Source organism: Diabrotica virgifera, chromosome 8, assembly GCF_917563875.1.
Source record: "Diabrotica virgifera virgifera chromosome 8, PGI_DIABVI_V3a".
In the NCBI taxonomy this organism is placed as follows: domain Eukaryota; kingdom Metazoa; phylum Arthropoda; class Insecta; order Coleoptera; family Chrysomelidae; genus Diabrotica; species Diabrotica virgifera.
Genome location: NC_065450.1, coordinates 95932739 through 95946511, shown reverse-complemented (window position 1 = coordinate 95946511; position 13773 = coordinate 95932739). Strand labels below are relative to the sequence as shown.

General features: G+C 33.4%; 1 protein-coding gene across 2 annotated transcripts in view; it reads left to right on the top strand.

Moving 5' to 3' along the window:
• Window positions 1–13773, top strand: part of LOC126890541 (juvenile hormone esterase-like) — a 163786-nt gene that overhangs the window by 87769 nt on the left and 62244 nt on the right. The window contains exon 7 of one of the 2 annotated variants that reach the window (XM_050659548.1): window positions 1199–1379. The exons of the other annotated variant lie outside the window; for it this stretch is intronic. Coding sequence (XP_050515505.1) covers window positions 1199–1379 — 181 coding nt within the window. The remainder of the gene's footprint in view (window positions 1–1198; window positions 1380–13773) is intronic. 2 annotated transcript variants of the gene reach the window in all.

Here is a 13773-nt window from a genome sequence, read left to right as displayed (position 1 = left end):
GGGTGTACAGTACCTACACTTTCTGCCAAGTATGATAAGGATATGCCAAATAGTTTTAAAGTACTGGCTACAAATAATTTTTAAATTATAATCATATGAATCATATCATAAATTAATCAAAATAACTGTGCCGTTTCATATTTAACTTCAAATATCTCGAAAAATAATTACTTTATCGTTACTAATAAAGAGTATATTATTTACGTAGAAAGTATTGGTGAATCTAAATTGGCACTAAAATAGGAATTCCTCCAGTGGCGTAGAATTTGAGAAGGGTCAACCACTCACTAGCCCTTGTCGTACGCCTCTGGTAGTAGCTAGAAACGTCTGTGTATCATAATTTAGTAGGCTGTATAGAAGTCGCACTTTCTGCCAAGTATGAAAAGGATATGTCGAACAGTTTTAAAATGCTGAGCAAAAATAATTTTTAAATTTTTAGATAAAACACCCTGTAACTCAGTAAGGAACCACATTTTATTTAGGTGTTTTAGGTTAAATCTTCATATTTTAAGCTAAGGTTTCTCCAGTTACTATATGGACAATTATTAATGAAACACCCTGTATAATATTAAATTCTATAAAATTCTAGTATAAATCACGTTTAGCAGGATTTTCTTCTTCTTCTTCTTCTATTTGTATAGACATGATTCTGTCTGGTTTTTCAATGTGCCTCTAGTAAGTTGCCGTTCCATCGTTTTCGTGGTCTTCCCACTGATCGCCTTCCTATTGGGGAACTACTCTATTTGTAGCAGGATTTTCAGTGTATATAACTCAAACTTATTGTACAATAGACAGAGGAACTCTTAGCATTATTCTTTTTTGGAAGACTTACAAAGGTTGATATGGTGTATTCCACGAATATACGACTGTTTTGGATTATCGCGACAACGAATATTTTAGTGTGCAACATAAGAAGTACGAAAGTATTTTGCTATAATAATTACTCCAATAAACAGCAATATAATTTGCAATTTACTTTCGTTCTTCATATTTTGCACAGTAAAATATTCGTTGTCGCGATAATCCAAGAGAATCGTATATTCGTGGAATGGGATATACCAGCTATTCATTTGGTATTATTTTAGTTGTATATATGACGTCGATTAAATCGTCGATTAGCTTTTTTCCTAATCATATTTAATTTATCACAAAAACTTACAGCATCACAATTTTAATATAAAAATTTATTTGATAATAGTTTACTTCTGGAAGAGGAGTAGGATTTATGGATGCCTTGACGTTTAAACCTGTTATCGAGGATGACAATGATGATGCTTTTATTACCGAAACCATGCATAATGCTGTATTGGAAGGTCATTTCAATTTAGTTCCTATTTTAATCGGTTTCAATTCTGAAGAATCTCTGATGTTCTTAGAAAGTAAGTAATATCTACGTACTTTTTTTGCATTTCTTCATCAATGAAACAGGGGTCGCTAAACTCTGCCTGTGTTAGTTGTAGGGTGAACTGAGTAGCTCTATAATGATTGCACCAGGTTCCTGGCCTTGAAAGAGAGGGGAGAAAGAGCAGTAACACCTCGATAAAAAACCAGAGTATAGCTGACTAGCTGATAGCTCTCTAATACCTCTGATAACCTGATAAGGGTCTAGGATTACACATAAAGACCACAACGACGACGAAGGCGGATAAGAAGAACATCTTAAAGACAACGTGAAACCACCCTGTTAATTATTTCTAAGTATATTGCTATGGCGAAGAAAACAAATATCAGGGCACCTAGTTCTGGACAGCTCATTGGTAGACAGGGGTGCTAGGTATTCCCCGGTTCAAAATAGCAAAATTAACCATTAAGTTATAAAACATAAAACAAAACGTAAGACATAAAACATTAGAAGCCTTTATCTTCCACAAAATTTGAAAATGTTGTTGAGGAGACCAAACGCTTGAAATTGCCAGATATTGTACTGGAAATAATTACGACGACCCACAACGTAGAAACGGAGTAGATTTTTGTAAAATCGAAATTAGAAAAATATATCTTCAACTTTGTCCTAATAAATGACAGAATAATACCCATATATAGTCTAAGAGCTGTGAGCGGATTTTGTGCGTGATAAGTAATATGGAAAAACTATACGGTTATATGTTGAATTAGTTGTGTACATGACTTTCACCAACGGCCGGAAACCAGAGTTGGGGCCGAGGGTAGTTTTAAGGGGTCAAAGTCGCGGATTTTATTATTTTTTTTTATGACGGTCATGATCGAGATAGTGCACCAAAATTTGGGAATAAGTAGGTCATGACGTACCTAAGTAAAATCTCTAGGGGCTCAACGCTGCGTGGCCGACAAAGGGGTGGGGGTAGGGGTGAATATAAAAAATATAAGGGGTTTTTTGCGACGTTCGTGATTGAGATAGTGCACCAAAATTTGGGTATAAGTAGACCATGACATAAATAATTAAAATCCCCAGAGCCGAAAACCAGAGTGGGGAAGCAAGGTAGTTATAAGGGGTCAAAGTTCCGTTTTTTATTATTTTTTTTTGTGGCGCTCATGATCGAGATAGTGCACCAAAATTTGGGAATAAGTAGGTCATGACGTAACTAAGTAAAATCTCCAGGAGTGGAACGCTACGTGGCCGATAAAGGGGTGAGGCAGGGGTGAATATAAAAAAATGTAAGGGGTTTTTGGCGACGTTCGTGATTGAGATAGTGCACCAAAATTTGGGAATAAGTAGACCATAATATAAGTAAGTAATATTCCCAGAGGTGGAAACCAGAGTGGCGGACGAGGGTAGTTATAAGGGTAAAAGTCGCGGTTTTTATTATTCTTTTTTGTGGCGCTCATGATGGAGATAGTGCACCAAAATTTGGGAGTAAGTAGGTTATGACGTAACTAAGTAAAATCTTCAGGGGCGGAACGCTGCTTGGGGTACAAAAGGGTGGTAGGCAGGGGTGAGTATAAAAATATATGGGGGTTTTTTGCCGTTCGTGATCGAGATAGTGCACCAAAATTTGGGAATAAGTATATCATGACATTACTAAGTAAAATCTCCAGGGGCGAAACGCTGCGTGAGGGACAAATGTTGTGCCGGTTCACAAAAAAATAATACACACTGTGACTTTGACCCCTTAAAACTACCCTCATCCCCAACTCTGGCTTCCGGCTCTGGGGATTTTACTTAACTAAGCCATGATCTACTTATTCCCAAATTTTGGTGCACTATCACAATCTAGCACGTCGCAAAAAACCCCTTATATTTTTTATATTCACACCTACCCCCACCCCTTTATCGGCCACGCAGCGTTCCACCCCTAGAGATTGTATTTAGTTACCTCATGACCTACTTATTCCCAAATTTTGGTGCACTATCTCGATCATGACCGTCACAAAAAAAATAATAAAAACGGCGATTTTGACCCCTTATAACTACCTTCATGCTCAACTCTGGTTTCCGGCTCTGAGGATTTTACTTAGTTATGTCATGGTCTACTTATTCCCAAATTTTGGTACACTCTCTCAATCACGAATGTCGCAAAAAAAACCCTTATATTTTTTGTATTCACCCCAGCCCCACCCCTTTGTCGGCCACGCAGCGTGCCACGCCTGGAGATTTTACTTAGTTACGTCATGACCTACTTATTACCAAATTTTTGTGCACTCTTTCGATCATGAGCGTCACAAAAAAAAAATAAAAAAACGGCGACTTTGACCCCTTATAACTACCCTCACCCCCAACTCTGGTTCCCAGCTCTGGGGATTTTACTTAGTAATGTCATGATCTACTTATTTCCAAATTTTGGTCCACTATCTCAATCACGAACGTCGCAAAAAAACCTTTATATTTTTTATATTCACCCCTACCCCCAACCCTTTGTCGGCCACGCAGCGTTCCGCCCCTAGAGATTTTACTTAGTTACGTCATGACCTACTTATTCCCAAAATTTGGTGCACTATCTCGATCATGAGCGTCATAAAAAAATTATAAAATCCGCGACTTTGACCCCTTATAACTACCCTCGGCCCCAACTCTGGTTTCCGGTAGTTGGTGAAAGTCATGTACACAACTAATTCAACATATCCCCGTATAGTTTTTCCATATTACTTATCACGCACAAAATCCGCTTCTATCTCTCCGACTATATAGCTGTTTAAACTCAAATATTCATAATTCATATATCCGTAATTAAACAATCAATCAATTAATTAAACATCAAATTGACTTAATTTTGTTATTGTGTGCAACAGGTGCGACCCGAAAAATAGTTGTTCATAAAAAATATATTTGGATATTGCATATTAGCGCTGACTATTAAAATTAAATCCTTTCTCCCGTGTTGAGCTGCCCCCCGCCCCCCCACTTGCAAAAATTAAAAAACAAAACCCTGATTTATGAGCTATTTATGAGCTCTCATATTCCGCAAATTAAAAATTTTGAGCTCGTTACACTGAGCAGAATTTAATATTTTATTGGGGGGGCTGACTCAGCCCCCCACTACTTAAAAATAGGAATATTGAATCGATTTTTGAGGCAGCATTACGAGCTATTTATGGGCTCTTGAAATAATATAGTTTCGATTTTTGAGCTCATCCCTTTCACCCCCAAACAAACCTTTAATTGATTTTACTTAAGAGAAACATGCTGAAAAAAATTAAAATATATCGTATCGCTGATATAATTTCTATACCTTATTCTAAGAATAAACTCTTAAATCATGCGCATTTCGACTATTGAGCTACAACCCCTTCCCAAGAAAACCAGGCTTAAGAGAATTGTACTTAGAATGCATTAAATTAATTATTTGGCGACTAAATATCGTTTAATAATTTATGAGCTCCCAAAATACGCGCCAGTAAGTCATTAAATTGCAATTTATTTTGTATAGTGCAGTCACTGAAGGTAAAAATCAACTATTACCTTCAATTTCGGTGAACCTTCATCGATTTTCACGAAAATTGGTGAGTGGTTAGACGATACCCCAAGAAACAAAGGTGACATGGTGCCTTTACCCTGAGGGTGGATACCACCCTTTGTCGAGGGTGAAAATTATTTTATTAAAAATAAATCCACAAATCGATAGAAGGAGAAATTATAAGCAGAATTTGTTATATAAAGTTATTAAAATAAATCGATACTTTTTGAGTTATTAAAGATCAAAGATTTTAATTATTCGTGAAAAAAGGCATATTTTAAAGCGGTTTTTCGCAAATCACTGAAAAACAGTAAGTTTTTACAAAACAGTTAATAGAAATAATTCGTATAGTTTATATTCTAAGAATAAAATCTTAAATCACGCGCAATTTGATTATTGAGCTACAACCCCTTCGCAAGAAAACCACCCTATCTTCCCGGCGTAAGGGAGAATTTTACTTGAAATGAATTAAATTAATTATTTGGCGACTACATATCGTTTAATAATTTATGAGCTCCCAAAATACGCGCCATAAGGTCATTAAATTGCAATTTCTTTTGTATAGTGCAGTCGCTGAAGGTAAAAATCAACTATTACCTTCAATTTCGATGAACCTTCATCGATTTTCACGAAAATTGGTGAGTGGCTAGAGGATACCGGAATGGGACGTCTCGTCGCCGCCGGTTCATCGCCGCCGTTTCGATGCCGCCGGTTCATCGCCAGTCCATTTCATCGCCGGCCGTTTCATCGCCAGTTAGTCAGTTGATCTTGTATTATGGGAGATGACACGACACGACGTTAAATTTAGTTCAAAACTTATGACAAATCAATAGATAAAAAATATTATTATATTAATTTACTGTTCTATTTCTACTTCCCCTAAATTTGATACTAAACAGTATTAAATTTTTAGTGTTAAATTATATTTTATATTATAAAAGTTTAAAAGTCTATTAAAAGATTAAGTATGGCAACGGAAATGGTCATATCACGCATTTCCTAGAATTCCTAATTAATACTAAAAATAAATAATAAATGTAACTGTCGAAAATTCGGAAATATATCAGTTAGCCATTAACTGACTGGCGATGAACCGGCGGCACCGAAACGGCCGGCGATGAACTGGCGGCATCGAAACGGCGGCGATGAACTGGCGGCGATGAAACGTCCTAGACCCGAGGATACCCCAAGAAACAAAGGTGACATGGTGCCACCTTGCGCCTTTACCCTGAGGGTGGATACCACCCCTTCTCGGGGGTAAAAATTATTTTATTAAAATTAACTCAACAAATCGATAGAAGGACAAATTAAAAGCAGAATTTGTTATATGAAGTTATAAATAAATCAATACTTTTTGAGTTACTAAAGATCAAAGATTTTAATTTTTCGTGAAAAAATTCATGCTTTAAAGAGGTTATTCGTAAATCACTTAAAAATTGTAAGTTTTTATATAAAAGTTATCATTACCAAAATTAAAGCTTTGAAAAACCTTTTATTATTAATAAGTGAGTTATAGGTAATTAAATGTATTTTTTTTTCGGCGAGTACCTATTTAAATCTAATTATTCTTGCCTAATTAACAGGAAAACGATCCACTTTATAAAATATACTTAATATATAATATGTATATATTTGTCAAAAATACTCAGAAATATCAATTAAATGAGCACCGACAGAAGTTAATATCGTCAAAATTAAGCAAGTGAACATGAAAATAATAGGACCCTTTCAAATTTCTAGTAAAAAGTGAAAAATTAAACGAACGCCATTTCCACAAAAATTAAAATCTTACGGGGTTACCCCTATAAGACTTTCTTTACTTTAGCATAGTAATGACCTTAAACATTTTGACCGATTTAGAAGGCATATTTTTAAAATATATATATATATATATATATATATATATACATATATATATATATATATATATATATATATATATATATATATATATATATATATATACATATATATATATACTTATGTATGATTTAAAAAATCAAAATTTTTCAACTTTTCTTAAATTATTTTCTTTTGATAATAACTCCAAAAATACTCCATATACGTAAAAAATGATAGATAACGAGATTTGAGTTTCTTATTAGCAAAGCTTTTACTTGACTTTTGATTTTTGTATGAATCAAAATAACCAAGATAGAAACGTTTAGGCAAAGAATATATAGCTCCTAGAAGAAGCTTTTATATGAAACAGATGGTCAGGTTTATAAGCAGGCTTGTTGACGAGGGATGTTGCGGCCGCAATGCGGGCGGTGGTGGTGAGATCGCGAAAGCTCAGTAGTTTTTGTCAGGTCTATACACCTCCATGGCACCTACTCAGTTCTAGTGCAAAATCCTATGCTAAAACGTTACAGAGCCGTACCTTTCTATTAGAGTATATATTCGTTGGTTTAAGCCTAAATTTTACTGCGAGAACAATGTAACTGGAGCCTTTAGCCTATTATCCTAAAAAATAAAGTATTTGAACGATTAAAAATGTAATACAGTTTTTTAGCTCTTGAAATTACCTTTCAAATAGTTGGATGTGCCTGATGTCATAAACATTCCAAAACAGTTGTTATTCCAAAAAAAAAAAACAATATCATTTTTTTGTAAAAGTTTTTGGAGTATAAATTTTGGTGCTATCAACTTCTTCTGGAACTCATTTGATAGGTATTTCTAAGTACTTTGACAAGTATTTAGTGTTATAAAATCCATCGCTTTCCCGTTATTTAAGCTTGGATTCTTAAATTTGAATACTCGCAGGAAAAAAATATACATACATTCAATTACCTATAACTTACTTTAAATTAATATTAAATGGTTTTTCAAGTAAGAAATTTATTATATTTTTGATTAGCTTCAATTTTAGTGATAAGAACTCTTTTTTGTAAAAACTTACAATTTTTGAGTTATTTACGAAAAATCGCTTTAAAGCATGAATTTTTTTTTCACAAAAATTAAAATATTTGATCTTTAATACCTCAAAAAGAATTGATTTATTTTAATAACATTATACAACAAATTTTGCTTAGAATTTGTCCCTCTAACGATTTGTGGGGTTATTTTTAATAAAGTAATTTTCACCCCCGAGAAGGGGTGACATCTACCCCTGGCTAAAACCGCAAGTTGGTACCATGTTACGTTAAATTTGTTTGTTAAGGTATCCTCTATCCATCCACCAAGTTTTGTGAAAATTATTGAAGGTTCACCGAAATCTAAGGTCATAGTTGATTTTTACCTTCAGTCACTACACTATAGAAAGAAAATTGCAATTCAATAACTGAAATACGTGCATTTTGCGAGCTCATAAACTATTAAATGATATGTAGTCGTCAAATAATTATTTTAATTTATTTTAAGTAAAATTCTCTCTTAAGCCGGGAAGATAGGGTGGTTTTCTTGCGAAGGGGTTGTAGCTCAATAATCAAATTGCGCGTGATTTAAGAGTTATAATATAAACTATATGAATTAAACTTCTATTAACTTTTTTGTAAAAACTTACAGTTTTTTAGTGATTTGCGAAAAACTGCTTTAAAATAATATGTATTTTTTTTTCAAGAATAATTAAAATCTTTGATCTTTAATAACTTAAAAATGTTGATTTATTTTAATTACTTTATATAACTAATTCTGCTTATAATTTGTCCTTCTATCGATTTGTGGATTTATTTTTAATAAAATAATTTTCACCCACGAGAAGGGGTGGTATCCACCCTCAGGGTAAAGGAGCAAGGTGACACCATGTCATGTTGGTTTCTTGGGGTATTCTCTAACCACTCATCAATTTTCGTGAAAATCGATGAAGGTTCACCGAAATTGAAGGTAATAGTTGATTTTTACCTTCAGTGACTGCATTATACAAAAGAAATTGCAATTTAATGAATTAATGGCGCGTATTTTGGGAGCTCATAAGTTATTAAACGATACTTAGTCGCCAAATAATTAATTTAATGTATTTTAAGTACAATTCTCTCTTAAGCCTGGATTATAGGGGGTCTTCTTGGGAAGGGGTTGTAGAAGTTTTTATCACTAAAATTGAAGCTAATAAAAAATATAATAAATTTCTTACTTGAAAAACCATTTAATATTAATTTAAAGTAAGTTATAGGTAATTAAATGTATGTATATTTTTTTCCTGCGAGTATTCAAATCTAAGGATCCAAGCTTAAATAACGGGAAAGCGATGGATTTTATAACACTAAATACTTGTCAAAGTACTTAGAAATATCTATCAAATGCGTTCCAGAAGAAGTTGATAGCACCAAAATTTAAACTCCAACAATTTTTCCAAAAAAATGATATTGGTTTTTTTTGGAATAACTGTTTTGGAATGTTCATGACATCAGGCACATCCAACTATTTGAAAGGTAATTTCAAGAGCTATAAAACTGTATTACATTTTTAATCTTTCAAATACTTTATTTTTTAGGATAATAGGCTAAAGGGCTCCTTGTTATGGTTACCTTGTTCTCGCAGTAAAATTTAGGCTTAAAGCAACGAATATATACTCTAATAGAAAGGTACGGCTCTGTAACATTTTAGCATAGGATTTTGCACTAGAACTGAGTAGGTGCCATGGAGGTGTATAGACCTGACAAGGACTACGGAGCATTCTCGATCTCACCACCACCGCCCGCATTGCGGCCGCAACATCCATCGTCAACAAGCCTGCTTATAAACCTGACCATCTGTTTCATATAAAAGCTTCTTCTAGGAGCTATATATTCTTTGCTTAAACGTTTCTATCTTGGTTATTTTGATTCATACAAAAATCAAAAGACAAGTAAAAGCTTTGCTAATAAGAAACTCAAATTTCGTTATCTATCATTTTTTACGTGTATGGAGTAGTTATGGAGTTATTATCAAAAGAAAATAATTTACGAAAAGTTGAAAAATTTTGATTTTTTTAAATCATATTCATTTAAATCATATTTTTAAATCATGTATATATATATATATATATATATATATATATATATATATATATATATATATATGTTAGATCACTAATCACGTATTTGACTTTTTAAAAAAAGAACTTTATTTGTTACACATTAAATATTCAAACAATAGTACAAAGTAAATTAATTTAAAATGACTACAATAACTGGACTGGTCGAAGTTGCAGCTAAGAGTGGTCCCGGCATCCTAAAATGGTAATTTATAGGTTTGGTATAAAGTGCTGAATCGCTGTTCCCATGAATGTTGGCCAACGGTTCGTACAAAGTTCCTCTGCTGCTTGCTCAGCGGTTTCTGTGGGAATGGTATGATGAAATATGAAGTCGGCGAACTTAGGCTAGTTCAAGGTTAATATTTTCTCATATAACAACTCCCCTTATTAGTGAAAAGTCAATGCCATTGCTTTGACTTTTACAGAGAAATTGGTGTTTCTGCTTCTTCTTCGCTTTCTTGTTGGACATTGGGTCTTCTTCTGAAGGAGGTTAAGCTTTGAAGTTTTTGTCTAATGGAATTCCTGCGTGGTGCTGAAGTTGGAGGCTGATCCTGGGACAAGGAGATTGCAATTTTTGGGAATATTTTGGTTCGATATTTACAGCAAAGGTATAAGATAACTAGGATGATAATCAGGGATAAGGTAGATATGGTGAATAAGGGTAAATGTTCCTGGATGAATGATTGGCTCATGATATGGTCCAGCTCTTCTGAATATTGGTCCAATTTGTGTTGTGCAATATTTAAGTCATCTACGTTGATCTTACTGAGTTTTAGCGGTTTCAATTTTGATAGGTGACTCTTTGTCTCAAAATGGTCACAGCATCTGTAGGGTACGTTAACTGGGTAACTTCTATACGTAATATTTGTATATTTCTCGATTTGGTCTTTGGCATGAATTCTGGTACTGCCAATGAATGCAATACATTCGGGAATTAATCTTAAGATTGAATTTGTTTTGATTATTCGTGTAGTGACATCTTTTCTTGCACATTTGATTGTTACTGGTAATGGATCGGAAATGGTTAGCAACCATAAATTTCGGTCAATTTCTTGAACGTTGTAACCTTGTGCCAAGAGCATGGACATCTGGCAAGTTTTTGGCAAGTTGCTGAGAGGTTTCAAAAGCTGGGCTTCGCATATAGCATCGGTGTCTATGGGGTACGGAAGAATGTCTGTACACATTCTTTGGTTTTGACTGATTTGATTGCAATTTTCGGTGTCCATGGGTAAGACATATGAAATTGAATCATCATCTCGCGCTATGTATTTATGAACAGTTGAAAGTATATGATGAAAACCAGTTTGATTATCTAATATTGGTATTGAATATAGTTGATACAAAGTGAAGATTTCGGGATCAACTAACGGAATTTCGAGAACGAAAACAATTTTTAAATCGAGCTGATAAGCTAGCAGTTTTATTATGTCAATATACTGAGCTATATTTGACATATAAGTGGGTAGAGGCAAAACGTTATTTTGTAATGACTGTGAGATTTCTTTTAATGCTTCCATTAAGTCTATGGGCGAAATAATAGAACTATGTAAAATTTCCAGGCGAGAGAATGTGATAGAATTTAGTATATCATTTAAATAATTTTCTAAAAATACGTAGCTTTCCATTAAGGACTCACATAAATCTAGTATTTGTAATTGTGCTTGGTAAAAGGAGATGTCATTATTAATGTCCAGAAGTGTAGTCTCTATAGTTTTTAAGTCGTTGTTAAAGGTTTCTTCGTCTATTTGCAATTTTTGAATAGAAGTGTTGAAAGTTTTTATAATTGAAGTGGTAACAGATATTTGATTTTTTAAGAGATTTTCAATTTGAGTTTCATCGGAGTTTATCTTATTTATACATTTATTAAAGTATTCGCCGTCAGAGGCGTCCAGATTTCCAGTAATGGATTTCCATATTGTTCCAATACCATTTACTAAACCGCGTTTTACGCGTTTATTATAAGGTACTGTGTCAGAGGTTATTTCTTTATATTTTAAGTTAACGGAGTTTGAGATTTGTTTTAGCAGACTAACATGTGTCTGTACTTCGGCTTGAAAGGCAAGTTTTCTCGGTGTATCCACGTTAATAAATTTTTCTAATAGGTTTTCCAAAATTTTGTCATTGTTGGATATTGTAGTTTTGATAGGCAATAATTCTTTGTAAACAAGTAAAGTCCATTTGTCGTTAGATATTCGTATAGTTCCTTTTTCATGGAAAAATATTCCAATTGTGTTATTAATGGGAGTGAGGAGAACTTGGGATTGGACGATAGAAAGGAGTCCATAGAATCTGTAAAGGAAAATTATTCAAAATAAGGTTTTAGTCTGTCAAAATTTACTTTAGAAGTTTGGTTAGTTTTGGGATTTAGGATAATTGCGGAATTTGTAAAAATTTCTTGAATTTCGAAAGGTCCATTAAAAAGATTTTCCGATTTTGATTTAATTTGGGATTCTTTTACGTAGACTTTATCACCAATTTTAAAATCAGGTCTTTGTGCTGAAATATTTTCGTCAAATCTTACTTTCGCCTTTTCTTTCTGTCTCTCTGTTTTTGCTCTGGCTACTTTGTAAAAATATTCCATGCGATTATTCAGGTCTCGAATATATTTACTCATTAGTGTTTTTTGATTGTATAGAGTTTCTGGTGGTCGGCCTGCAGTGTGCCCAAATATAAGTTCATATGGTGTAAAACCGTGAGTTTTATTTTTTGTGTTGTTATAGCATATTATTGCATAAGGAAGTATAGTGAAGGGATGATCGTTTGGGTTTTCGGCTTGATTTGCTCTAATCATTTCTGAGAGTGTGGCATGAAATCTCTCTACGGATCCATTAGATTGTGGATGGTTAACACTAGAAAATGTTAGTTTGATGTCGTATAATTCGCATAGGTCTTTGATTATAGCATTCTCGAATTCTCGACCGCAGTCGCAATGAATTCTTAATGGTGTTCCATAGTGTTGAAAGAAGAGTAAAAGTGTCTTGGCTACTGTTACTGCTCTTTTGTCTTCTAAAGGATAGGCTTGTGTGAATTTTGTCAGTTCGTCACGAATAGTTAATGCATAATTTCTAGTTGGGTATTCGAATATGTCCATATTGATTCTTTCGAATGGTGTTTTTGGAGTTTCTGTTATGACTAGTGGTCCACTTAAGTTTTTTCTACAAATTTTAACTTTTTGGCAAATTTCACATGCTTTTACAAATTTCTCTACATCTTTTGTTAAATTTTTCCAATTATATTTTTGTTTTATTCTTCTGACAGTTTCGTTTATTCCACGGTGTAAATTATTTTTACCACAATGGTAATGATCTAAAATTTGAGGGATTTCGTCTTCGCTGGCTGTTTTAATTATATTTTGACAGATTCTTAATTTTAATTCTTTGTCAGCAAAAATATAAGAAAATATCTCTAGAATAGGTAGTTCGAGATTATTTTCGACACAATATATTTTTGATTCATCGAATTGATCTTTATTTGCAAAAAGTATAAGAAACAGGTGTGATATTACTCGTTCGGGATCAAAAGGTAATGGTATAATAAAATATTTTCGATCTTTTACTGTTTTGCTGTGTACAATATTAATTCTTCTGTTACTATATTCCATGTTTTCTTCGAATATGTCATTCATTATTTTCTCGTGAAGTTCTTCAAGTTTATTTTGCCAGAAAAAGGTAACAATATTTTTGTTAGATTTGTCTAATAAGTCCGTATTCGATATTTCAACTTTAGAATAATCGATTATCGACTTAGTTCTATAAAGTTCGATAAACTTGTCAAGTTCTTCGGACATTTTTTCTATATCTTCTTCATCGTTGTCTTCCTCGTTTTCTTGTGCGTCCGTGTCGTCTTCATTCGATGCATGTAATGTGATTTTCGATTGAAAGTTTGCACAATCCTTAAAATGGTTAATCTTAATCCTTGAGAGGGCATCAGCGTTTCTGTTTATTTTTCCTG